The sequence below is a fragment of the Bos javanicus genome, chromosome 11, assembly GCF_032452875.1.
Source record: "Bos javanicus breed banteng chromosome 11, ARS-OSU_banteng_1.0, whole genome shotgun sequence".
NCBI lineage: Eukaryota > Metazoa > Chordata > Mammalia > Artiodactyla > Bovidae > Bos > Bos javanicus.
Genome location: NC_083878.1, coordinates 4,654,701 through 4,681,731, shown reverse-complemented (window position 1 = coordinate 4,681,731; position 27,031 = coordinate 4,654,701). Strand labels below are relative to the sequence as shown.

At 38.4% G+C, this 27,031-nt stretch overlaps 1 protein-coding gene across 4 annotated transcripts in view; it reads right to left on the bottom strand.

Moving 5' to 3' along the window:
* The window catches only part of EIF5B (eukaryotic translation initiation factor 5B), a 76,528-nt gene that overhangs the window by 32,048 nt on the left and 17,449 nt on the right, over window positions 1-27,031 (bottom strand). For 3 of the 4 annotated variants that reach the window (XM_061431660.1, XM_061431656.1, XM_061431658.1), the window contains exons 2-8: window positions 14,953-15,078; window positions 14,767-14,851; window positions 13,442-14,117; window positions 11,893-12,110; window positions 11,361-11,511; window positions 3,504-3,599; window positions 2,920-3,009 (exon numbers count right to left, since the gene is read on the bottom strand). In XM_061431660.1, coding sequence (XP_061287644.1) covers window positions 2,920-3,009; window positions 3,504-3,599; window positions 11,361-11,511; window positions 11,893-12,110; window positions 13,442-13,964 — 1,078 coding nt within the window. In that variant the 5' untranslated portion in view covers window positions 13,965-14,117; window positions 14,767-14,851; window positions 14,953-15,078. Of the gene's footprint in view, window positions 1-2,919; window positions 3,010-3,503; window positions 3,600-11,360; window positions 11,512-11,892; window positions 12,111-13,441; window positions 14,118-14,766; window positions 14,852-14,952; window positions 15,079-18,130; window positions 18,169-27,031 lie in introns of those variants that run through there. The other variant, XM_061431659.1, reaches the window with a different exon arrangement.

Sequence of the window (27,031 nt, the reverse complement as noted above, 5' to 3'; positions counted from 1 at the left end):
CCACTAGACCATTCAGGTATGACCTAAATCAAATCCCTTATGATATACAGTGGAAGTGAGAAATAGATTTAAGGGCCTAGATCTGATAGATAGAGTGCCTGATGAACTATGGAATGAGGTTCGTGACATTGTACAGGAGACAGGGATCAAGACCATCCCCATGGAAAAGAAATGCAAAAAAGCAAAATGGCTTTCTGGGGAGGCCTTACAAATAGCCGTGAAAAGAAGAGAAGAGAAAAGCAAAGGAGAAAAGGAAAGATATAAACACCTGAATGCAGAGTTCCAAAGAATAGCAAGAGGAGATAAGAAAGCCTTCCTCAGCGATCAATGCAAAGAAATAGAGGAAAACAACAGAACGGGAAAGACTAGAGATCTCTTCAAGAAAATTAGATATCAAGGGAACAAATCATACAAAGATGGGTACAATAAAGGACAGAAATGGTATGGACCTAACAGAAGATATTAAGAAGAGGTGACAAGAATACACAGAAGAACTGTACAAAAAAGATCTTCACGACCCAGATAATCACGATGGTGTGATCACTCATCTAGAGCCAGACATCCTGGAATGTGAAGTCAAGTGGGCCTTAGAAAGCATCACTACCAACAAAGCTAGTGGAAGTGATAGACTTCCAGTTGAGCTATTCCAAATCCTGAAAGATGGTGCTGTGAAAATGCTGCACTCAATATGCCAGCAAATTTGGAAAACTCAGCAGTGGCCACAGGACTGGAAAAGGTCAGTTTGCATTCCAATCCCAAAGAAAGGCAATGCCAAAGAATGCTCAAACTACCGCACAACTGCACTCATCTCACACGCTAGTAATGTTCAAAATTCTCCAAGCCAGGCTTCAGCAATATGTGAACCGTGAACTTCCTGATGTTCAAGCTGGTTTTAGAAAAGGCAGAGGAACCAGAGATCAAATTGCCAACATCTGCTGGATCATGGAAAAAGCAAGAGAGTTCCAGAAAAACATCTATTTCTGCTTTATTGACTATGCCAAAGTCTTTGACTGTGTGGATCACAATACACTGTGGAAAATTCTGAAAGAGATGGGAATACCAGACCACCCGACCTGCCTCTTGAGAAATCTGTATGCAGGTCAGGAAGCAACAGTTAGAACTGGACATGGAACAACAGACTGGTTCCAAATAGGAAAAGGAATTCGTCAAGGCTGTATATTGTCACCCCGTTTATTTAACTTATGTGCAGAGTACATCATGAGAAACGCTGGACTGGAAGAAACACAAGCTGGAATCAAGACTGCCGGGAGAAATATCAATAACCTCAGATATGCAGATGACACCACCCTTATGGCAGAAAGTGAAGAGGAACTATAAAGCCTCTTGATGAAGGTGAAAGTGGAGAGTGAAACAGTTGGCTTAAAGCTCAACATTCAGAAAACAAAGATCATGGCATCCGGTCCCACCACTTCATGGGAAATAGATGGGGAAACAGTGGAAACAGTGTCAGACTTTATTTTTCTGGGCTCCAAAATCACTGCAGATGGTGACTGCAGCCATGAAATTAAAAAACGCATACTCCTTGGAAGGAAAGTTATGACCAACCTAGATAGCATATTCAAAAGCAGAGACATTACTTTGCCAACAAAGGTCCGTCTAGTCAAGGCTATGGTTTTTCCTGTGGTCATGTATGGATGTGAGAGGTGGACTGTGAAGAAGGCTGAGTGCCAAAGAATTGATGCTTTTGAACTGTGGTGTTGGATAAGACTCTTATGAGTCCCTTGGACTGCAAGGAGATCCAACCAGTCCATTCTGAAGGAGATTAGCCCTGGGATTTCTTTGGAAGGAATGATGCTAAAGCTGAAACTCCAGTACTTTGGCCACCTCATGCGAAGAGTTGACCATTGGAAAAGACTCTGATGCTGGGAGGGATTGGGGGCAAGAGGAGAAGGGGATGACAGAGGATGAGATGGCTGGATGGCATCACTGACTCGATGGACGTGAGTCTGAGTGAACTCCGGGAGTTGGTGATGGACAGGGAGGCCTGGCGTGCTGTGATTCATGGGGTCGCAAAGAGTCGGACACGACTGAGCGACTGATCTGATCTGATCTGAATACTGGGTTAGCCAAAAGGTTCATTTGTGTTTTTCTGTAACGTCTTAAACCCTGAATGAATGTATTGGCCAACCCAGTATCTTTCACAAGTGTGGGTCAATCTTCAAGAAAAAAAAACCTTTTGTTTTGTATTGGGGTACAGCCAATTAATGATGTTGTGATAGTTTCAGGAGGACAGCAAAAGAACTCAGCCATACATATACATGAATCCATTCTCCCCTAAACTCTCCTCAGTCTGGGTCAGTCTTAACATTCTCTAAAGCAACTCCTACTCCTATCTGTAAACACCGGAGATTCTCCTGATTTTACCCAACATACAATGTAGCCAGCCTCCGGCTCTCCTAGCAACACCTAGTTTCGCGAATTAGAACAATGTTTAAAGAAATAAAAAAAATCCAGAGATGTTCTCCAATCCCAAAATACACTCACAGAATGAGTAAACTGAATCCTCTTACTAATTTAGTAAACAAAAGCTGACCTCTGAAGATTTTAAAATGTCAATTCTTATGATTTTTAGTAAAAAGCTCCAATCAAAAGTGCTCCCAATTTGCTTCCAAAGGATTTAAACAAAGAACTTTAGGTCTTTTTGGTACCACCTAAGAATCCTGACCCATAAATAAAAACATTAGAGAAAATCCAAATACCTCTAATCCTTTCTATAAAACACTTCCAACACCACTGTAGAGAACAAAAGCGATTCAAGTCTCACCTCTACAATTTTTCCAGAGAAAATGAAATGATTTAAAGAAAGAACTACAAAGTAAGAAGGCCATTCTGCCAGACATCTGGTTTCTCCAAACTAGTGACAACCAAGACAACTTAGGACACATGAGCACTACTGGCCTGGTTCAACAGGAGGCGGTGTCTCTTCTTTTTCGGGTAGTCCTTGCTCCACAACTTCTGCAGCAGCACTTAATTCCACTGGTTCAGAAACTGATAAAAGGAACAGAAACCAACTTAACAATACTTTTCAGTGCATTTCCTGTTAGGATACTCTGTTAACTACTGAATAAACACCAGTAGTACAATCTAAATTCTTTAATAAGTTTACAAAACATTTAATACCAACAATGATTTTTTACAAACAGGAAACTAGTTTTTCTTTCCGACAAGACTAGAATATAAAATTACAGAAGGTTGAGAAGGAAACAGCAAAAAAAAGAAATGATAGTTATGCTTTTTCAGTCAAGAACAGTTATTCATAGCATAGGACTCAGATTTTACAAACAGATATACTTTTCCCTTAACCTGTCATTTGAATCAGTGGAGAATGATATTAATATCATTAAGAGTTGGTTTCAATATGCAATTGGTTGGTTTCAATATGCAATTCTGGTTAGACTTCTTTTTAAGAGACTTCTGTTTTTAAGGTTATAGGGGAAAAGGCCAGCAAAACTGTTTCTAAATCACAGGTTTTGTATGCAAACCTTTATTTTCCATCTGCTGCGGTGGTTTTTTCTTCTTTTTATCTTCATAAATTGGCCTCTTCTTTGGCAAAGAGTCTTTTGATGGCACTTCAACACCTGAGGGATAAAATTGGAAAATTTCAGTGTTTATACTACTTGCTTGACACCTAAGAAACACTATTGAAGAAGGTAACATTTTATTCACCTCAGAGATACATATCCTAAAATATAAAGTTCATGGAAAACCTTCTTTTCAACATAAGGTATTTTAAACATGCATTAAAATTCCATCTTTTTGGTGTCTAGCTCTCTGACTTTTGACAAACGCTTGAAGTTACACAATTACCATCATAATGAAGATGCATAACAGTTCCATCACCCCAGGCTGCTCTGGGACGTTAAACCCTATTCACATCCTTAAGTCCCTGGCAACCACTGATCTGTTCTCCATCCCTTAAGATGGTCTCCTTCCAGAAAGTCACAGAAATAAAGCTTTACAGTCTGGCTATCATCATAATGGATCCAAATCATCCTCGTTACTATATGTATCAATACTTCGTTTCTTATGGTAAACAGTAATCCAGTGTATGGACGGACCACAGTCCGTTTATTCAATAGGCAGCTAAAAGACATTTGAGTTATTTCTAGTTTTTGACAGTATGAATAAAGCTGCTATCAACATTTGCATGCAGATTTTTGTGTGAACGTTTTCTCTGGGATACACATTATGGAGTGGATGGGACATTAAATACGTACAGCTGACCCTTGAAAAACATGTAGTTCTGGGCTGCCAACCCTCCATGTAGCTGAAAATCTGCATATGACCTATAGTCAGCCCTCTATATGCATGGTTTCCAAATTCTTGGATTCAACCAATAACAAATCGTGTACTGTAGTATTTATAATTGAAAAAAACCCTCACAATTCAAATCCATGTTGTTCAGAGGTCAACTGTATTTAAATTTGTAAGAAACTGCCAACTGTAGTGGCTTTACAATTCTGCATTCCCATCAGTAGCACATGAGAGTTCCAACTGCTCTTGCCAGCATTTGGTAAAGACAAATGCTGGGGTTTTTTTAAATTTACATATTCTAATAAATGTGTAGTGATACCTCATAGTGGTCTTAATTTGAATTTTCCTAATGGCTTCCCTTGTAGCTCAGTCAGGAAAGAATCTGCCTGCAATGCAGGAGACCAGGGTTTGATTCCTGGGTCGGGAAGATCCCATGGAAGGAAATGGCAACCGACCCCAGTACTCTTGCCTGGAGAATTCCATACACAGAGAAGCCTGGCAGGCTACAGCCCATGGGGTCTCAAGAGTCGGACACAACTGAGCGACTGAACCACCACCATGGTGTTGAGCATTCCTTCCACATGCTTACAGTATCTCAGTGAAGGGTCTCTTCAACCTTTTTTGCCCCTTTCCAAATAGGATTGTTTTTCTTGTTGAATTCTGAGTTATCTTTATATACACATAAACACAATTTTCAGATGAGTGATTTTTAGGTATTATCTTTGATATTCTCTCAATGGTGTCTTTTGAACGGCAGTTGTTAACTGGACTTCCTCAATTTTCTCATTTTTTTCCCTTTTATGGATTATGCTTTTGAAGTTGTACCTAAGCACTCCGTGCCTAGCACAAACTCATAAAGAGTTTCTATGTTTTCCTCTGAAAGTTCTTCACATTTAGATCTACAATCCATTACAAGTTAAATTCTATATAATGAGTGGGATTGAGGGCCAGGTTTTTCATTTTATTTTTTGCAAATAAATGTCTAATTATCCCACTATCACTTGTAGCAAAACCGTATTTTATCTACTGAATTGTCTCTTTCTATGACACAAAGAAATGCAAAAAAGCAAAATGATTGTCTGAGGAGGCATTACAAATAGCTGTGAAGAGAAGAGAAGGGAAAAGAAAAGGAGAAAAGGAAAGATATACCCATTTGAATGAAGAGTTGCAAAGAATAGCAAGGAGAGAGAAAAAAGCCTTCCTCAGTCATCAGTGCAAAGAAATAGAAGAAAACAATAGAATGGGAAAGACTAGAGATCTCTTCAAGAAAATTATATATCAAGGGAACAAATCATGCAAAGATGGGCACAATAAAGGACAGAAATGGTATGGACTAACAGAAGCAGAAGATATTAAGATATTAAGAACAGGTGGCAAGAATACACAGAAGAACAATAATACAAAAAGATCTTCACAACCCAATCACGATGGTATGATCACCAGAGCCAGACACCCTGGAATGTGAAGTCAAGAGGGCCTGAGGAAGCATCACTACAAGCAAAGCTAGTGGAGGTGATGGAATTCCAGTTGAGCTATTTCAAATCCTGAAAGATGATGCTGTGAAAGTACTGCACTCAATATCCCAGCAAATTTGGGAAACTCAGCAGTGGCTGCAGGACTGGAAAAGGTCAGTTTTCATTCCAATCCCAAAGAAAGGCAATGAATGCCAAAGAATGCTCAAACTACTGCACAATTGTGTTCATCTCACACGCTAGTAAAGTAATGCTCAAAATTCTCCAAGCCAGGCTTCAGCAGTACATGAACCGTGAATTTCCAGATGTTCAAGCTGGTTTTAGAAAAGACAGAGGAACCAGAGATAAAACTGCCAACATCCGCTGGATCATCAAAAAAGCAAGAGAGTTCCAGAAAAACATCTATTTCTGCTTTATTAACTATGCCAAAGCCTTTGACTGTGTGGACCGCCACAAACTGTGGAAAATCCTGAAAGAGATGGGAATACCAGACCACCTGACCTGTCTCTTGAGAAATCTGTATGCAGGTCAGGAAGCAAGAGTTAGAACTGGACATGAACAACAGACTGGTTCCAAATAGGAAAAGGAGTATGTCAAGGCTGTATATTGTCACCCTGTTTATTGAACTTATATGCAGAGTACATCATGAGAAATGCTGGGCTGGAAGAAGCACAAGCTGGATTCAAGATTGCAGGACAAATATCAATAACCTCAGATATGCAGATGATACCACTCTTATGGCAGAAAGTGAAGAGGAACTAAAAAACCTCTTGATGAAAGTGAAAGAGGAGAGTGAAAAAGTTGGCTTAAAGCTCAACATTCAGAAAACAAAGATCATGGCATCTGGTCTTAAGATCATGCCATAAGATCATGGCACTTCATGGCAAATAGATGGGGAAACAGTGAGAGACTTTATTTTCAGGGGCTCCAAAATCACTGCAGATGGTGACTGCAGCCATGAAGTTAAAAGATACTTGCTCCTTGGAAGAAAATTTATGACCAACCTAAATAGCATATTCAAAAGCAGAGACATTACTTTGCCAACAAAGGTCCATCTAGTCAAAGCTATGGTTTTTCTAGAAGTCATGTATGGATGTGAGAGTTGGAGTATAAAGAAACTTGAGCGCTGAAGAATTGATGCTTTTGAACTGTGGTGTTGGAGAAGACTCTTGAGAGTCCCTTGGACTGCAAGGAGATCCAACCAGTCCATCCTAAAGGAAATCAGTCCTGAATATTCACTGGAAGGACTGATGTTGAAGCTGAAACTCCCAATACTTTGGCCACCTGATGCGAAGAACTGACTCATTTGAAAAGACCCTGATGCTGGGAAAGATTGAAGACGGGAGAGGGGACGACAAGGATGAGGTGGTTGGATGTCATCACCAACTCAAAGGACTTGAGTCTGAGTAGACTCCAGGAGTTGGTGATGGACAGGGAGGCCTGGGGTGCTGTAATCCACGGGGTCGCAAAGTCGGACATGACTGAGCGACTAGACTGAACTGAACTTATCACAACAAAGAAAACCTGACCAGACAGACTATTCTGTTCTGTTCTATTGACCTCTTCGTTTACCCTTTAACCAGTATCACACTGTGATTGTTGTATTTTTACAGCCAGTCTTGAAATTGGATATTGTGAGTCTTCCAAGGTTCTTTCAAATATTCTGCTGTAATTCTGACTGAGATTGCACTGAATCTACAAATCAGTTTGGGAGAAGTGGTATCTTAACAATATCACACTGCAAAAAGCAACATCTGCAAAAGCAGATTTGACTGCTTGCATTTGTTGCATTTGACTCTGCAAAAGCAACATCTCTCCATTTACATAGGCCTTTGATTATTTTCATCAGTATTTTACAGTTTTCAGCATATAGATTCCACAAATACTAGAATTTTAACTAAGTATTTCAATTTCTTTTATGGGGGGGTACTACTATAAATAGTACTGTTAATTTTATACTGTTAGTATTTTTATGTTAATTACTAGCATATAGAAATAGTTGATATTTGCATACTGGCCTATCTATAATCTTCTTAACCTCACTTACTAGCGTTAATTACTAGCATATAGAAATAGTTGATATATGCATACTGGCCTATCTATAATCTTCTTAACCCCACTTACTAGCTATAGGATTTTGTGGGGGATAGATACCATGGAATTTTCTATGTAGACAACTGGCATCTATGAATAGACTATTTCTTACCAATCTGCAGGCCTTATTTTTTGCCTAACTGCCTGAATCACGACATTCCAGACCAATGTGGAATGATTGTGATGAGAGTGCATACCCTTGCCTTAATCTCAATATTAGAGTTTATTAGTATTCAGTCATTTAAAAGTAAGTGTAATAATTGCATATTTTTTGTAAATGTCTTATATCAGGGAAGGAAGTTCTCTTCTATCCCCAGTTTGTGGATTCTTATTATATATGAATACTGAATTTTTTGAAATGATCCTTCTGTATATTGAGACGATCATGTAGATTTTCTTTAGTCTATTAATATGGTGAACTATTTCTTGATTTTTAAATACTGAACACCCCTGCACTACCAAGGTAAAATCCACTGGGTCATGACAGACTGTCCCTAAATATATACATAAACATATGCACATAAGTATGTTTATATAGTTGACCCTTGAATAACACAGGTTTGAACTACACGGATACTTGGACTCACATTTTTTCACGGAATACTACAGTACTACAAGATCCACTACTGGTTCAGTATGTGGATAGACCGTGGCTACAGAGGGCCAACTATGAATGTCCACAAATTGCTGACTGCATGGAGAGCTGCCCTGACTCCTAGACTGCACAAGGGACAACTGCATGGCTGGAATCACACTGCTAATACTCTGCTGAGAAACCTGCATCTCTGTTCATGAGGGATATTGATCCACAATTCCTTTCTTGTAATGTCTTTGTCTCACTATGACATAAGGATAATGCTGTCCTCAGGAGTTGGGTGATTCTGGAAGATAATGTTCATAACTGGCAATATTTCTTCCCTAAATATTTGTTAGAATTCCCAAGTGAAATCATAGAGGCATAAAGTTTTCTTTATTGTAAATTTTTAACTGAGCTAAAATGTAAATAGATAGGAGTATATTTTTAAATAGATACAGGACTATCCAGGTTATGTATTTGAGTTGTGGTAGTTTGTGTCTTTTAAGGAATGTGTACTTGCTATATGCTCAGTAGTTACAGGCTAAAAGCTATGAACAGATCAAAAAGATAACCTGCTACACAATTCAAGGTCATTATCTGAAAATATCTGCAGATACACTCTCTAAGAACACATTTTTTAGCTCAATGAATAAATTATATATATAGTCCTAGGTAATGAACATAGTAAATAATATTTATCTAACAAGGTGGCTTCCAAAGATATGGTCAGACATAACATGTAACATTTCTTCCTTGAAGTGACTCAACGAGCAGACTTGTGGAGGACCTTTAATGCCCGGCTAAGAAGTTTGGATTTTTTTTTTTATTAACAGACAATACATAGCCCATAAGAGGGCAAACACTGGGCAACATTATGAAGAATAAAGGAGACTGAGGCTAGAGATGCCACACGAGACCCCACCTCTTCCAAGCCTATCCTAACCTAAAGACTGATGCCAAGTTCATAATTTTAATTTTCATCTTATAAACGCAAGTCAAACTACTTCATAAAAGAGCATTTCTGAGACTGGCATGCCACTTTCTGTATGGCCCCATCCCAACTTCTCCATGAGAGCTTTTAGTCTGTCAGAGAGCTATCAGTTAAATCCAATATTTGGATTTGCTAGTTGTACTCGAATCTGTTCTTTAGTTTCATTTTTTTTAAAAGCTATATTCCCAGTTAAAAATAAAACTTTCTGAAATCTCAGTCCTGTGTTCCTCTAAATTTACTGCTTCCACCTGAACATAACATAGAGGAAGTCCCACAGATAAGTTAAATCTCAGCTCCAGGACCTCAGGCAAGCTGTTCAAGTTTCCTGAGTCTCCATTTTTTCATCTATATGATGGAAATGAAGACTTTTATGAAGAAATAATGTCAAAAATAGCATCAGTTATATACTAAATACATTAATAAATGGTAGCTATTATTTTAATTATAGTGTAAGTACCAAAATTACTATAATATAAAACCTGTGGAATGCAGGGACAAGACATAAAGAGAAATCCCAAAACATTCTTCTCAATGGAGCAAAGACACTATTTTAAATCATCTTACCTGTCAAAGACACAATTAATGAAATGTTCGTATTATGGAATCTAAACTAAAAGGAACCAACTTCCTTGGGTAAACGGTTGATTTCAAGGTCTAGAGAAGAAAATGTACAAGGTGAACCTGAGCTATCTCATAGTGTCAGAAAGCAAGGAAGGGCCCAAGAACACTGTAGTCAAATGAAAAAGTCATAGGGACCAACCTGACTGACCTCCTCCTAGCCAAAAATAGCATCTAATTAGAATATCCAAAATGTAAATAACTTCAGGAGATGAAAACATATCAATTATATAAAATTCCATTAAGATGAAGTGTTCTACATCCAAAACAAAATTAAACTCACTGGTTAGCTTTGGAGGTTGTGGGGAAAGCAAATTATTATTTTGTAAATCAGTGAAGAAAGGGAAAGAATTAAGCATATTTCCTGGTTTTCCTATCACAATTCTGCAATTCCTAATGAAATACAGGATATAGGCAATGATCACCAATTGGAATTTAAATTATTAGATGAAAAGTCAATGAAGTACTTCTGTAATAGACAAGGCTACCAAAGGTTAAACTCAATGATCAACGTTGACATCATTAGAAGCAAGACAACCAGATCACATGCCTCCTCACATGAGGCACTGGGCGCTACACAGCACTGCTAAGTAGCAGCCAGCCTGCTAGATCTAAAAATTATAAGGTACAGAGAAATAAATTAGCCAACACCAGTAGAATGCAATTAGATAAATTCAGAACAGGGAAAATTCTAGGAAAAAAATCCAGTATCTTGAACAAATAAATCCATGCCAAAAACAGCAGTATCAATCCAATCAACCAAATCACATTATCAACCAGATGCAATACTAGAATCTAATCTGGATCCTGATCTGAACAAATCTATAAATGATGTTTTGGAGACAAGTGAAAAAAACACAGTCATGGACAAAATCAAGAAATCAAGGAATTTTGTTAAATATAATAATACATACTATACTGTGTTAAAAAGGAAAATCTCCTGTTAGAGACACATACTAAAGTAACCTGTGAGGAGAATAATACTAACTTCTGTAATTCACTTTAAAATACTCTAGAGTGGTGGTGGGGGAGTGAGAGGGGAACAAAATAAGAATGCTAAGTGTTAAAACTCAGTGACGCATACATGGGACCTCGATTCACTATTCTGTATTTTCATTTACAAACTATTATTTAACATGCAAATTTATCACAGTACACAGTTCATCTCCTGAAATAATGAAATTATCTCACCTACTTACACCACTGGACTTTTTCATAGCCTTTTCACAGAAATTCTCCTTCTATCTCAATTCAATTCTCCTTTTGACCGCTACAGAGATAACTGCTTGAGAGAACTCTCTGGACTGTTCAGTTAATTAAGAACACCACCTACCCTGAGCTTGTAAAAGTTTAAGGGTAGCTTCGGCTCTGGCTCTGGCTTCTCTCTGGGATTTAGTTAAAAGTTTCCCCTCTTTTTTCAAGCGTTCTTTCCTTTCCTTTTCTTTTTGCTTTTTCCTTTCTCTTTTTTCTTGTTCCAATCTTTCCTATAAAAGAAGACATAGCAGACAAAACTGTATTAGCTTAACAAATTACAAAATTTAAAAGCAAACACCCCAAATTTCTAACAAAGCTCTTGAGATACATGCAGAGTATCATGTTAGGAACTTCCCAATGAAAGTATTTTCAATGTACATAATGAGTATAATTAGTATCACGTGAGGGTAACAATGTAAAAGCAACTCCTGTCTGTACCCGAGGAAATAAGGCAGGATTTTCTGTACTTATCTTATTATCTATATCTGAACAATAATGTAACTGAACTACCATGTAACTAAGAAAGTTTTACAATTAGAAAGCTAGAGATGTGTTATGAGAAGAGAATTTAAGTAGAATGTGTCAATGTCAGCAACTTCACAAAAACATACCTCTTCTTTACGCTTGGCTTCTAACTCTTCAAGCCGTTTTATCCGTTCTTCCTCCTCTCTCTTCTGTCTTTCCTCCTCTTCTTTAAGCTTAGCCAGAGCTTCTTGCATAGCCTTAACTGTGGCTTTGCTAGGTCCTTTCTTCTTTTCTTTCTCCTTTTCTTCCTTTTCTCCTTTCTTTTTCTTCTTATCTTTTTTCTTTTTGTCTCCTTCATTGTCATCTACCAAAAAAAGAGGCAAAGAGTATTTTTAAGTCACTTCCTACAACAGGGGTGAGCAAACCCTAGAATCCAGGGACTACAATGGGCCAGCAGCAGACTAAGGTCGTTAGGCATCAAGGCCTCCTGAGCACTTGGGAGGAGCTGGTGCAGCTCAGAACCACCCAGCTGGCTTCCTTAGACGCCTATGATGCTGGTGTTACTCTGAGTTATCCTAAGGGATTCGAGAAGACAGGAAGATGCTGTCAGAAGGGAGAAGATACACTGTACCTAATGCTTCTGTAAGATGGAGATGATAAGAAGCCTACCTTAAGGGGACAGATACTAGGATAAAACACAAAAATACAAATATGTCCCAAGAACTCTTTAGCATTATACTGAAGAATGAAAGATTCTGAAGCTACATTCATGATGGTTCTCCTCAAAGATGTCCAGACAGTAAGAATTTGAGAAGTTTAAAAGCTATGCCAATTTTCCCATTAAAAGTTTTCCAGTCTAAAGGAAAAATTATGTAAATCACTTGATCTTTGTTTTCATTCTGAATAAGAGGAGGAAGTTTAACTAGATAGCTTTTTTTTGTTAACGGGTTCTGGTACAAAAACATGGCTCACTATTCCTTAAAAGACATTAACTAATTTTAGTATATTGCTTTTCCATTTCATTTTCATTTAAAAACCTGAATTAGGTTTTTGATAACAGGAGAGAATTCAGGTATCATCTCACACTGAGTTATCAAAAGGAACAATAAATTTTTCATTAAGCAACTTCCAGTCTTCATCAGCAGCAAAAAATTGTTTTCCAAAGTGAAATTCCACAAAAATCCTAGTTTGTGTACAACTCATTTGGAAGATACTTTATACTACATACATGTTTAGCAACAAAAATCAATTTAAAACGAGTACTTAGACTAATTTTTTTTATGCATCTTACAACTCAGTACCTTTATAACCAAGGACAAATAACAAATGACTTTGAAGCATAACAATCAAAATTCAGATTAACTGAAGACTTCCCCAGTGGTCCAGTGTTTAAGAATCTTCCTGCCAAAGCAGGGGACAGGGTTCAATCCCTGGCCCAGGAAGATCCCACATGCTACGAGGCAACTAAACCCATGCTCCACAATCACTGAGCCCAAGCTCCTAGGACCTCCTGTGCTCTGCAACAAGAGAAGCCACCACAATGAGAAGCCCACACACCACAAGTAAGGGAGTATCCCCTGTTCGTCGCAACTACAGAAAGTCTGTGCATAGCAACGAAAACCCAGCACAGCAAATAAACAAAGGAACTAATTATGAATCCAAGCCTCTGGCCCTTCTGTCAATATTATTACCAACCTTCTGCGCCTATGGGACCCTCTCCTTTCTCTTCAGAGGCAGGAGCTGCCCCAGAGTCAAGTGTCACTTTGGATTTCAGAGCTTCCTCCTCAGGTTTCCGCTGAGATTCTTTTGGTTTACCCAGATCCTTTTTACCAGACTCCAGCTCTTCTTTTTCTTTCAGCTTCCGAAGTTTTGCCTTTTCTTCATCCCGTTTTTTTCTCTCACGCTCTTTCTTCTCTGCCTTCTTTTGAGCCACTGTCTTAATTTTGAAGGACGAGTCATCATCTTCATTTCCACTCTCGACAGTAGGACCTGGCTTGTTTTTCTGATTTTTTTTCTGTCCTTTCCTGGATTGCAAAAATTCATCTGATTCATCACCACTTTCACCAGAAGAATGTGCTCTCATACGCTCTTTAATTCTTTTACTGTTATCCTCATCCTCTTCTGATGCATCACGCTTCTTATTTGATTTCTGAGCTTTCCCCTTTGCTTTTTTGGATAGTTTATTAAAATCATCATCATCATCACTCCCAGAGTACATTTCCACTTTGGGTTTTGCAGTCTTTTTTGACTTTGAATCTTTTTCTTCCAATTCTTCACTATCATTATCTTCAAAACTCTGTTTTTTGCCTTTCTGTCCTTTCTTTTTCTTATCTTGTTTTGAGATGGGTTCATCTTCATTATTTTCTGTTGGCTAAAACATGTCCACTGTTAGAAATATTAACAGCATTATATTTTATTTTTAACTGAAGCTGTTCAAAGTCATGTACTTCATTAAGTACACATGGAAAAAACTATCAAAAGAATTTTAAACTACGGCTCTTTTATAAGAATATAAAACTCAAGCAAGTCCCAGCAGCTGGCCTGGGACTCAAGCACATCTCACAGTCACTGGAAGTTTTGGAACCCAGTGCTCTGAAGCAGACATTAATCACAGTCCAGCTCACTATCTTCCTCATATGGCATAAAAAACCTTCGGGGAAAATTGAAAGAAAAAATATCTACCCCTCTCTCATTACTCTGAGGCTCATCCAATTTCAAAGGATGGAAAGGAAATAATATAGAAAATGGAGGTAGAGTTGTGAAATGTTGTATTTCCAAATGTACCAATTTTATAAACTGGCAATATAAAGTGAAACAGCTTTAGATTCCCAAATAAAGTATCTTTATATCTGTGAAAGACTTCAAAATTTATTATTGCTTTCCTAGAAACTGTTTTCCCCCTTTGGTATCAGCTAGAAACTTCTAACCAACATAATACATTGCTCAAAAATTTCCAAAGGCAGTGCCTAAAAACGGAGCTAGGAAGAAGCATGAACAAGTAGCAGTGATCTGTATCTCACCTTGACCGCAGCAGGCTCTCTGTCAGCTTTGATGCCTTGAGCTTCCCAAGACAATTCTTCCAGTTCTTTCAGGATATCATCTTCACTGGAAACGGGTTAAAATACAGTTTGAGATACTGAATCAGTTTAATAAGTAAATCTAGCACCAAAGCTAAGAAAAATCAAATATATTTAAAATCTACTTACTCAAAGTCTTGTCTTTTTTTCTCCTTTTTCTTTTTCCCCTTTGCCTTTTGAGGTTCTTGCTCCTTGGCAGCACCAGCTCCTTCTATTTCTGCAGCCAAGGCATCAAGATCAATGTCATCCTTGGCACTTAATGAAAACAAAGGAGACCCAAGTGTTACTCAAGAGAAAAATAATAAATCTACCACATTCACTTACATAAAATTTTCTCTTCATTTTAGCATTTTTCATGCATTGGCAGCCCACTGAAAAAAAATCACTTGACAAGGTCTTTCATGACAACACTTGGGTTTTATTTACTCAGACTCTCTGCATCCACTTCAATAAAGTGTGAGTTACGCTCAAACCCAGAAAGAGTCGTAATGAAGAGCTCCAGGGAGAAAATCTAGGTAATCAAGAAAAGGAAATTCATGCTTGTGTTCAAGTAACCCTAAAGAAGAAAAGGAAATTCACTTTTGTTGATACCAAAGTTTCTTTTGTGTGTGTGAATATCTGAATGGAGTTACTTATAAATGAAAAGAACTTAAAAGAGAAAAATATTATTACTTGATTGTCAGTAAAACCTAAATCTTTGGAAATCTTTGCAGCTTTACTTGGAAAAGTAGAAATTTTAGAGTTGAAAGGAACTTTCATCGAGGGGAAACAAAGATGCAAAAAAGTTTGAGTGCTTTCAGCAACTCATGACCACACATCCAAATCTAATAAATTAGGAAGGACTGAGTAAATAAAACACACAGAACAGCCCCCAAATCCAGAACTAAACCTGCTCACCACCTTTTACATTCCTGGTTTCATTTCTGGTTCCATCCCCCAATATCCTCATCTACCAATATAATTTTATTTAGAGCAAAACAAACTAAATTCCATTAAAACCTACAGAAAACAAAGGAGGTCAGTCTGAGACACACAGGTAGAAAAGGTGTATGAATTCAAATAATGATGCAATAAGAAAACAAGGACCTCATGCAACATGGCCTCCACTGGTGGGTGCCTTTTTGCAAAGATGCTTCACTTCAACAAAAACAATTCCTAATATGAAATACGTAATTTTAAGATCTGGAGAAGGAAATGACAACTCACTCCAGTATTCTTGCCTAGGAAATCCCACGGAAAGAAGGAACCTGGTGAGCTACAGTCCGTGAGATCACAAAGAGTCAAGCACAATTAGCAACTAAACAACAACAACAAATTTTAAGATTAGGTGGCAAGACACTGAGGACACAGAATTTATACTCAAGAAGCTTCAAGGAGAGACAGCGAGAGAGAAAATGAGTAAATCAGGAACTGCAAAATGCTAAACGCCACAAAATAACGGAATTTAATGCCTCTAAGTGACACATCAGAATTGAATGTGTTCCCTTTTGTCCTATATTTTAGACAGTGTATTTGAGGGAGATTACAGAACACAGAACCGCTGTACTGGTGGTAACTTTCCAAAGAACCAAATCAAGAAAGAGAAAGTCAGATACTTCACAGCTGAGGGAAACTCTGACCCGAGTTACTGAAGGAAAAAAGAAGTTAACCAGGCAAAGGAGGCCCATGTATCAGACACAATGAGCGCAAAAACCTAAAGGTAATAACACGCACAGGGCCTCAGGAGGACTCAAAAAAGGGTATCTGAACCAATTGAGAAGCTTTTTTACAGGCTACTGATTTCTTAATCCCACTCAAGATCTAGGGAACCAGAATCTGGGGTGGGAGCTAGGCAATGTATGTTTAGCTATCTTCCCAGGTGACTGCAAGTCAGATTTGAACTGTTTTTCTTTTTTTAATAAATGAAGAAATTGAAGCACAGAGAACTTGTCCAGAATCAGACAAGGCAGAGACGGGACTTGAACCCAGGAAGCTCTGATTCTGAAGTTGGAAGATCTTAACCCTGCTGACATAATCAAATTTGCATTTTAGAAAGCTGCCTCTGGTATAAATGACAGGGCAGAATCCCAACTAGTTAAGAAGCAAGAAAAGGTAGGAAGCTTTTACAGTTAATTGGGATGACAAACTCCTGACTTGCAGCACTGGCAGGCAAGATGAAGACCTATGAGTCAGGTAAATACTAAGGGATCAATCAGCACCACCAGTGACTAACTGAATGTACACAGAATGGGGACGGGAAGAATCAAGGCCAAACCTCAGGTCTCATCAGGTAACAGGAACCTCAGCCTGGCCCAGCATCAGCCATCTGGCCCAGCTTGAGATCAACCAGCACTATCTCCAAAGGCAGCCCTGCCAACATTTCACAAAACAGAAGTCTAACAGGGTGAGAAGGGAAGGTGAAGGTGGTTAATACTGAAACTTGGCACCTCACCTCCAAAACTTTGTCAGCCCTCACCTAACTATACTCATCTAATCAAAACAGTTGGCTATACTGCCACAATACTCATTAACAAATAGCTCTAGACTAACAAAACACGGAACTACATCTGTATGCCACTGAGTTTGAAAAGCTGCTTCTGGGTAGTAAGAGAAGTTAACAGTTTCTTAATGCTTTCTGTGTCTCAGGCATTGTGCTGACCAATCACCAGACACACTATTTATTATGCCATTAATCCTCCTTAACAACTCTATTAAAGTAAGCTTCAAGATGATAAATAGTTCATAAAAGGCATCCTGCTAGAAACTCACACACCAGGAACTCAAGCCCAAATCGGACACCAAAACTGTAGTGACTTCCCAGAAAATGGGAAATTCAGTAATCAAGTTTCTGAAAATTATTTGAGAAATCCATATACAACTACAAAATATATCAATGATATAGCAATGCTTAACAGTCTTAATTACCGTGATTTTTAAAGCATTCTTTCAATGTGTACAGAACTTCCTGCCCTGGATTCAAAAGAATGTCCTAAAATGTCAACCCTATTACAACAGGACATGAAAGTGACATATAGTGTCAGTGATTTAACTTGAAACTTTAAATCATACTCTATCTACTCTCTACATTTCAGTCCTACCTTTCTACCTATCCATACACACTACAGCTTTAAGATTTTAACGAACTAAGAGTCAAATCTAAAATCCAGTCATGCTGGAATAATGAATGCTTTAAAATCTTTAAGGAATCTGTATTTTTCCAAAGGTATATCTTTCTGCAGACTTTTTCCTTTATCAAAGTTACAGTATTCCTACTAATATTTCCCCTTTTAGCTCCTAATCCTTTATTCCAAACTTACTGCAAACTTACAGAAATAAAAGGCAATTTTCCATGGTACTCAATCAAGGCAGTGTTTTCAGAGGCCACACTCCTCTGTCAAGACAGAAAAAATGTTATAACTGAATGGCCTTTAAAAAATGAAGCTATTAAGAATATTGCATGTGCAATTCAAGAAACAGCTGAACCACTTTCTGAAGTGGTTTCCCACTTAATATTCATACCAACAATATTGATGTATCTCCATATATACACCAATATCTGCAGTATCTCCATAGAGATATGCATTTTCTCCCACACTCCAGCTTATTATTTAGTATTATGTCTACTGTTCCTTCAAGTTGTTCTAATAGATGTATGGTGATAAAGTCTTCCTTTTCAATTCCTTGAAGGCTAGAGAAGTTAAACATTTTTTCATGTATTTGCCATTCACACATATTCAGTGAAATGTCTCTTCATTTCTTTTACCCATTTTCTAGTTGGAATCATTTTCTTTTAATGTTGAGTTTTCAGAACTCTTTTACATATGGTTTGTTTATATATACTCCCTTCCAATTTGTAGCTTGTCTTTCCGTTCACTTAACAGGGTTTTTAACCAGAGCAAAAATTTTGAATTTTCATGAGGTACCATTTATCAAGTTTGTTCTTTATGCTTTTGATGTCATGAAAAAGAACTTTTCACCAGCTCCTAGGTCCTGAAGATTTTTAACTGTGTTGTGTTTCAAACATTGGGTATTTCAATGTCAATTGATTTTTTGCCTTTGGGTAGCCAACAGCTCCAGCAACATTTCAACTATCCATTCAACACGGAATTGCCTTTGCACCTCTGTCAGAAACCACTCGGCTGTGCTCGTATGGGGCTATTTCTAAGTCTTCCATTCTGCTCTATTTACTGATGTGTCCTTCTCTGACACTACTAAACTGTCATGATTAATGTGGCCATAAATCTTGAAATGAAATGGAATGATTCCTTTCATGATCAGAATTGCTTTCTCTATTCTTAATTCCTTTGACTTGTCAAATAAATTTTAGAATATTCTTGGGCAAGTTCACCAAAAAATTCTTCAACTGCATTAACTGTACATGAATTTAAAGAAAACTGACATCTTTACTATGTTGAGTTTCCAACCTGTGAACACAGTATGTCTCAATGTATTTAAATCTTCTTTGATTTTTTCCATCAGTGTATGTATTTAATTTTTAAAGTAATCTGAACTGGTATTTTTAATTTGTTTCCACATCAGTTCAGTTCAGTTCAGTTCAGTCACTCTGTCGTGTCTGACTTTTTACAACACCATGGACTGCAGCACTCCAGGATTACTTTTTCCATCACCAACTCCCAAAGCGTGCTCAAACTCATGTCCATCGAATCAGTGATACCATCCAACCATCTCATCCTCTGTCATCCCCTTCTCCTCCTGCCTTCAATCTTTCCCAGCATCAGGGTCTTTTCCAACGAGTCAGTTCTTTGCATCAGGTGGCCAAAGTGCTGGAGTTTCAGCTTCAGCATCAGTCCTTCCAATGAATATTCAGGACCGATTTCCTTTAGGATTGACTGGTTTGATGTCCTTGCAGTCCAAGGGACTCTCAAGAGTCTTCTCCAACACCACAGTTCAAAAGCATCAATTCTTCGGCACTCAGCTTTCTTTATAGTCCAACTCTCACATCCATACATGACTACTGGAAAAACCATAACTTTGACTAGATGGACCATTGTTGGCAAAGTAATGTCTCTGCTTTTTAATATGCTGTCTAGGTTGGTCATAGCTTTTCTTCCAAAGAGTAAGTGTCTTTTAATTTCATGGCTGCAGTCACCATCTGCAATGATTTTAGAGCCCAAAAAAATAGTCTCTCACTGTTTCCACTGCTTCCCCATCTATTTGCCATGAAGTGATGGGACCAGATCTTAGTTTTTTAAGTGTTGAGTTTTAAGCCAACTTTTTCACTCTCCTCTTTCACTTTCAACAAGAGGCTCTTTAGTTCTTCACTTTCTGCCATAAGGGTGGTGTCATCTGCATATCTGAGGTTATTGATATTTCTCCCAGCAATCTTGATTCCAGCTTGTGCTTCATCCAGTCCAGCATTTCTCATGATGTACTCTGCATATAAGTTAAATAAGCAGGGTGACAATATACAGTGCACTGATGTACTCCTTTCCCAAAATGGAACCAGTCTGTTGTTCCATGTTCAGTTCTAAGTGTTGCTTCTTGACCTGCATACAGATTTCTCAGGAGGCAGGTAAAGTGGTCTGGTATTTCCATCTTTAAGAATTTTCCACAGTTTGTTATGATCCACACAGTATATGTTTATGCGTTTATATGTTTATCCACACAGTGTATGTTTCCATATACTCATTCCTAATACACAAAAATGTGACTGAATTGTTTATGCTGATCTGGTACTGCAACCACCCACTTACAGAATTCACTTATTAGTTCTTTGCAGTAAGCAAGGAGTTATGATTTGAAGTTAAAAGTACAATTCAGAAAAAAAAAATTGGACTTCATCAAAATTTAAAAATATCTACTGTACAAGAGACCATGTGAAGGGAATGTAAAAAAACAAGCTACAAAGTATAAGAAAGTATTAGCAAAGTACGTATCTGGGCCAGCGGGGAGAGAGGGGAATTAGTATCTAAACTATATAAAGAAATTTCCAAACACATCAGTAAAAATCCAAACAATCCAATTAGAAAATGGACAAAGGGCATGAAAAGATATTTCACTAGAGCATTTACAGATAACAAATAAAGGATGTTTCACACCATGAGCTGTTTGGGAAATTCAAACTAAAACCACGTTGTGCTATCACTACACACCAGCATAATGTCCTCTCTCCAAACAACAGTGATAACACCCGTGGTGGTTGAGGACACAGAGGACCTGGATCACTCACACACTGCTGGTGGAAAGGCAAACTGGTACAGCCACTCTGGAAAACAGTCTATCGTTTTCCTGTAGAACTAAAAAGTACTTACCATATGATCCAGCAACTGCACTCATGCTCATTTATCCCAGAGTAACAAAAAACATATCTCATGCAGAAACTTGTAGACAAATGTTTGTTGCATAAACAAAAACTGGAAATAACCCATACATCCTTCAATGGGTGAATGGTTAAATAAACCGTGGTTCATCCCCATTCCATGAAATACTATTCAGCAACAAAATGGAATGAACTACTGATACATGTGGGCTTCCTTTGCGGCTCAGCTGGTAAAGAATCAGCCTGCAACGCGGGAGACCTCGGTTTGCTCCCTGGAGAAGGGAACGGCTACTCACTCCAGTATTCTAGCCTGAGAATTCCATGGTCTGTATAGTCCATGGGGTCACAAGGAGCTGGACATGACTGAGCAACTTTCACTTCACTCACTGATACGTGCAACAACTTGGATGGCTCTCAAGAAAATCAGACTGAATGGAAAGAAGCTAATTCCCAAAGGTTATCTACATATATGACTCCACTTATATGAATTTTTGAAAATAAAAGATTTTATTCAAGTATAGAACAGATTCATCATTACTAGGGGTTAGTAGGGGGAGGTGCACAGGAAGGAGATGATTATGATTACAAATGAAAAACATGAAGGATCCCTGCAGTGATGTTCTGTATTTTGACTACGGCAGTGAATTTACAAATCTTCCAATGTGATAATACTGTGTAACACTAAACACAAGCATACACACGTGTGCTAGTACAAGTGAAACTGGGAAAATCTGAATACGATCAGTGAACTGTACCAGTGTCAATATTCGGGTTGTGATACTGTACAGTTTTGCAAGATGTTATTAGAGGAAACTGATTAAAAGATACAGGAGTCTATTAATTCTTACAACCACATGTGAATTGGCAATAATCTTAAAAGTTTAATTAGCAAAACTAAACAGTTTAAATAAGAAGGCAAACCTTATACTGAGAAAAAGATTTTGCAATAATATATCTAATGAAAGATTTGTCTATAACATATTAAATTTCTACAGCTCAACATTAAAGAACACAATTTTTAAATAGGCAAATGATTTCAACACGTAACCAAATGAGATATGACAATGACAAACACATGACAAGATGGTCAGTACCATTAACTAAATGTAAGTCAAACCACAATGATGTGCCACTCCACAACCACCAGAACGACTAAAAGGACTGATAATACTGTGTTGAGAGAAGATGTGGAGCAACTGGAACACACCCCTAGAGGGAATGCAAAAATGGCACAGTCACTTTGGAAAAGAATTTGGCAGTTTCAAGTGAAACATACACACTTACCATAAGACCCAGCAATCCCACTCCTAGGTATTTATCTAAGAGAAACGAAAACATATGTCCATACAAGGACCTGTACTCAAATGTCCACAGAAGCTTTAGTCATAATCACAAGAAGCTGCAATAAAAACTAAATATCCAGCTGCCCTTCCCTGGTGGCTCAGATGGTAAAGAATCTGCCTACTATTCGAGAGACCTGGGTTCAGTCCCTGGGTTGGGAAGATCCCCTGGAGGAGGGCATAGCAAACCCACTTCCCTGGAGAATCCCCATGGACAAAGGAGCCTGCTGGGCTAGAGTTCATGGGGTCCAGAGTCAGACATGACTGAGCAACTAGGCATGGCATGGCACCCACATAATAGACTACTACTCAATAATAAAAATAAAGAATTCATATTATACACACCAACATAGAGGAATCTCAAAAGTATTACTTTAAAAGAAACCCAGCCAGTCAATAAAGGCTACATCCTCTATGATTCTACTTACATGAATTTCTAGAAAAGGGAAAATTACAATAACCTACCCCCCCCCAAAAAAAAGCTACAGTTATTTTTGGCCTGAAAGGATTGCCTACAAAGGGTCATGAACTTCTAGGGCTAATGGAAATATAAAATATCAGCCAGGGAATCTTCCCAACCCTGGGATTGAACCCAGGTCTCCCACATGGCAGGCAGATTCTTTACTGTCTGAGCCGCCAGGGAAGCCCTGGTGAAAGAAGCACAACTGTATAATTTGCCAAAGCTTATTGACGCCACACTTGAAATTTGTGTATTTGGTGTCGATTATACCTCAAAGAGAATTTAAATCTCTAGGGATACTATAAAAGCAGTTGAGAGGTTACAGAATGGATTTATCAATTTACTGAAAACAGTGAAGTTAAAATTATATATATCTAATATGTCATTTTATTCATTTTTACAAGTTATGAAAATAAGAATCAACATATAATATTTTTATAATACCTTAATCTCTACTAACACAATGTAATATGTAACTGAAATGATATTACTGTGAAGAAGTCTTTTAAAAATACAGTTATTTATTAAGTGTACGTAAAAGCATGTGATCAACTTCGGTGCTTGGCTTTTTGGAATAATCAAAAAATACATATAAAAATTTAAAATGAGACACTTCACTTCGAGATCAATACGCCAAAGCCTTTTAATTACACATAATATAACCCCACCCAAAAAAGTTCCCTGTGAAGAAGTAAAATTAACTTATTTACAAATCTCTCAACTTTGAACTTGGCAAATTCCATTTATTAATGACAGGCATGTTCCACTAAAAAGTTGTCTGCATTAGACAAGAACACAGAAAATCCAATACCCTCCCAAATCAGTCCACAATTCAAAAGCTCCCAGCTCCCAAGGATTCTCTCCTACTACAATACCTTTTCTCCAGCGCCTCTTTATTTTACCCTCTGTGGAGGTCTTACAACCTGGCCCATGATTTCTCCGCCATTCTAAGAACTGGGGGTCTATGCCCCTCCCTTTTAATACAAGATTGTATGTTTGCTCAACTGAATATGGCAGAAATGATGCTACAATTTCTGAGTCCAGGCCTTCTACTTCCTGGCTCTTGAGGTATCTGCTGCCAAGCTAGTGAGGATGTCCAGACCACAGAGAGAGGTCAAGGATGGGTGTTCAGGCTGACATCCCAACCAACAGTTACCATCAACCTCCAGAAGGAAGTGATGGCCAGTGAGGGGACTGTCCAGTGATTCCATCTCAGTCATCGTTTACCTGCAACCACATGGAGACCTCCAAGCAAGGCCCATTTGAGCCCAGTCAACCCTCAGAACCAAGAGAGACGATTATTTTCAGTGTTTTAAACCACTAAGTATGGGAATGACTTGTTAGGGTACGATAATAACTGAAGCACTCACGTGTTTCTTTCTGTTCCTAATAGGATACCAGGGCCTATAAGTAGAAAGCAGAGTGATGGAAGAAGGTAAAATCCAAACCACAACAGGCCTCCTCTCCCCACCCACAACTTGACCCTCCCCAACCCCAGGTGGAAAGAAAAAAAAAAAAAAGTTCATAATCTCTTAAGTACTGAGGGCAGGCATAGTGGTCACTAACCCTTCTCACTTCACTTTGGCTTCTGCTCCTCCCCTTAAACCAGCTTACGAAGAAGAGCAAACAAGACAGAAACCATAAGGACTCCCTTCTTCACTCCGAACTATCTCACCGGTGCCAGGACCAATAAGGAAAACAGCGAAATCTAGTCCTGCCTTCTCCATAAGACAACTTTCAGCATTTCTTTTCCTCCAACATCCATCTCTTCTTACCTCAACACCTGTCAAGCACTGCTTGACAACAGTTAGATATACAAACAGGAAACACAAAGATAAAACAAGAAAGAGTCCAGCAGTCATTGCTCCTCACTAGCTCTCGCCACTTGCACAACCACAGAACCCAACACTCTCCACTTCCTCAATGGAGTTCTATCTTAGATACAGTTCATTAATAAATTCAGAAGTACCTAATCATGTCTTAGAGGAAAACGAAAAGCCCCTCCAACCTTAAAGTTTCCTTATGAACTGAGTCTTGATGCCCTTCAAAGGGCTATGAAACCACACTGCGTCACACAATGCAAGCAAACAGAATGCATCTTGCTACCTCTCACAAAATGGAGCCTAATTCTCCACTTTCTAAATGCCTCATAACTGAAGTACTAAGAACACAAAAGCAAAAGCAAGTACAAGCACCGTCTTGTCGCCTTCCAAATATACATATCTAAGTTCACACATTATTATGGATTCCAATGTGTCCAACTATAAAATCAGTTTAGGGCAGCTTTTTCAATCGGAAATGAGTACCCTCAAAGGAGGGCTGGGTAGGATGGGTTCAGTTCAGTTCAGTTCAGTTCAGTCGCTCAGTCATGTCCGACTCTTTGCGACCCCATGAATCGCAGCACGTCAGGCCTCCCTGTCCATCACCAACTCCCGGAGTTCACCCAGACTCATGTCCATCGAGTCAGTGATGCCATCCAGCCATCTCGTCCTCTGTCGTCCCCTTCTCCTCTTGCCCCCAATCCCTCCCAGCATCAGAGTCTTTTCCAATGAGTCAACTCTTCCCATGAGGTGGCCAAAGTACTGGAGTTTCAGCTTCAGCATCATTCCTTCCAAAGAAATCCCAGGGCTGATCTCCTTCAGAATGGACTGGTTGGATCTCCTTGCAGTCCAAGGGACTCTCAAGAGTCTTCTCCAACACCACAGTTCAAAAGCATCAATTCTTTGGCACTCAGCCTTCTTCACAGTCCAACTCTCACATCCATACATGACCACAGGAAAAACCATAGCCTTGACTAGACGAATCTTTGTTGGCAAAGTAATGTCTCTGCTTTTGAATATGCTATCTAGGTTGGTCATAATTTTCCTTCCAAGGAGTAAGCGTCTTTTAATTTCATGGCTGCAGTCACCATCTGCAGTGATTTTGGAGCCCAGAAAAATAAAGTCTGACACTGTTTCCACTGTTTCCCCATCTATTTCCCATGAAGTGATGGGACCGGATGCCATGATCTTTGTTTTCTGAATGTTGAGCTTTAAGCCAACTTTTTCACTCTCCACTTTCACTTCCATCAAGAGGCTTTTTAGTTCCTCTTCACTTTCTGCCATAAGGGTGGTGTCATCTGCATATCTGAGGTTATTGATATTTCTCCCGGCAATCTTGACTCCAGCTTGTGTTTCTTCCAGTCCAGCGTTTCTCATGATGTACTCTGCATATAAGTTAAATAAGCAGGGTGACAATATACAGCCTTGAAGTACTCCTTTTCCTATTTGGAACCAGTCTGTTGTGGGGAAATGCAGGGTTGTGGATAATTTCAGAAATCTGAAAATTCTGCCCAGTGACTTTTACCTGTTTAATTGAACACTCCATGAATTATATGGATTGCCACTTTATCACAGTTTACTGTCACAGAACATCAACCAAGGCTTTTGTTTACAAATCTCCACCAAGTTGTTTCCATTAATGTAAAAGATCAGATGCAAACTTAACATGGAAATTAAACATTTTTCCCAAGACAGTGCTATAAAGCAAAGCTGAAAGTCATTATTTCATACTGAAAAAGATATCAGAAAAATTGAGCCTTTACTAGCATAGGCATGCTGAACTCAAGTTTAGGTTTTGAAGTTTTGCCATCATAGGAAGCAATACATTCACAATAAAATGGTCATTCAGATCCTGCCACTCAAAGAACAAATCCAGGATAAGCAGCATTAGGATCAGCTTGTTGGAAATGCCAAATCTCAGGTCTCACTCAAGACTTACTGAATCAAAATCTCCATTTTAACAAGACCTACAGGTGAGTCACATGCACATTAAAACATGAGAAGCACTTGTTTAGAATCAACAAAAGTATCATTCTTCACATTGATGCTGCAAATCTGAATGTCAAAAATTTTTATCTTTGTTTCTATTTGATAAGAGTACTTACAATTTCAAACTGCATTAGAGTTTATACTTAGTTTTGGGCTTGAAGGGCAATGTTGGGTAATTTAAGTCGACATCCTCAATTAACACCTTAAGGACACAACTTATGTTCAAAATTAATTGACTGAACTGAATACTTTCAGCATTCACAGATAGCAAACTCAATCTCTTTGTAAAAGAACTCTAGTCCTTAATCACTGTTAGAAGATTATTCTCACCTGGCATAAT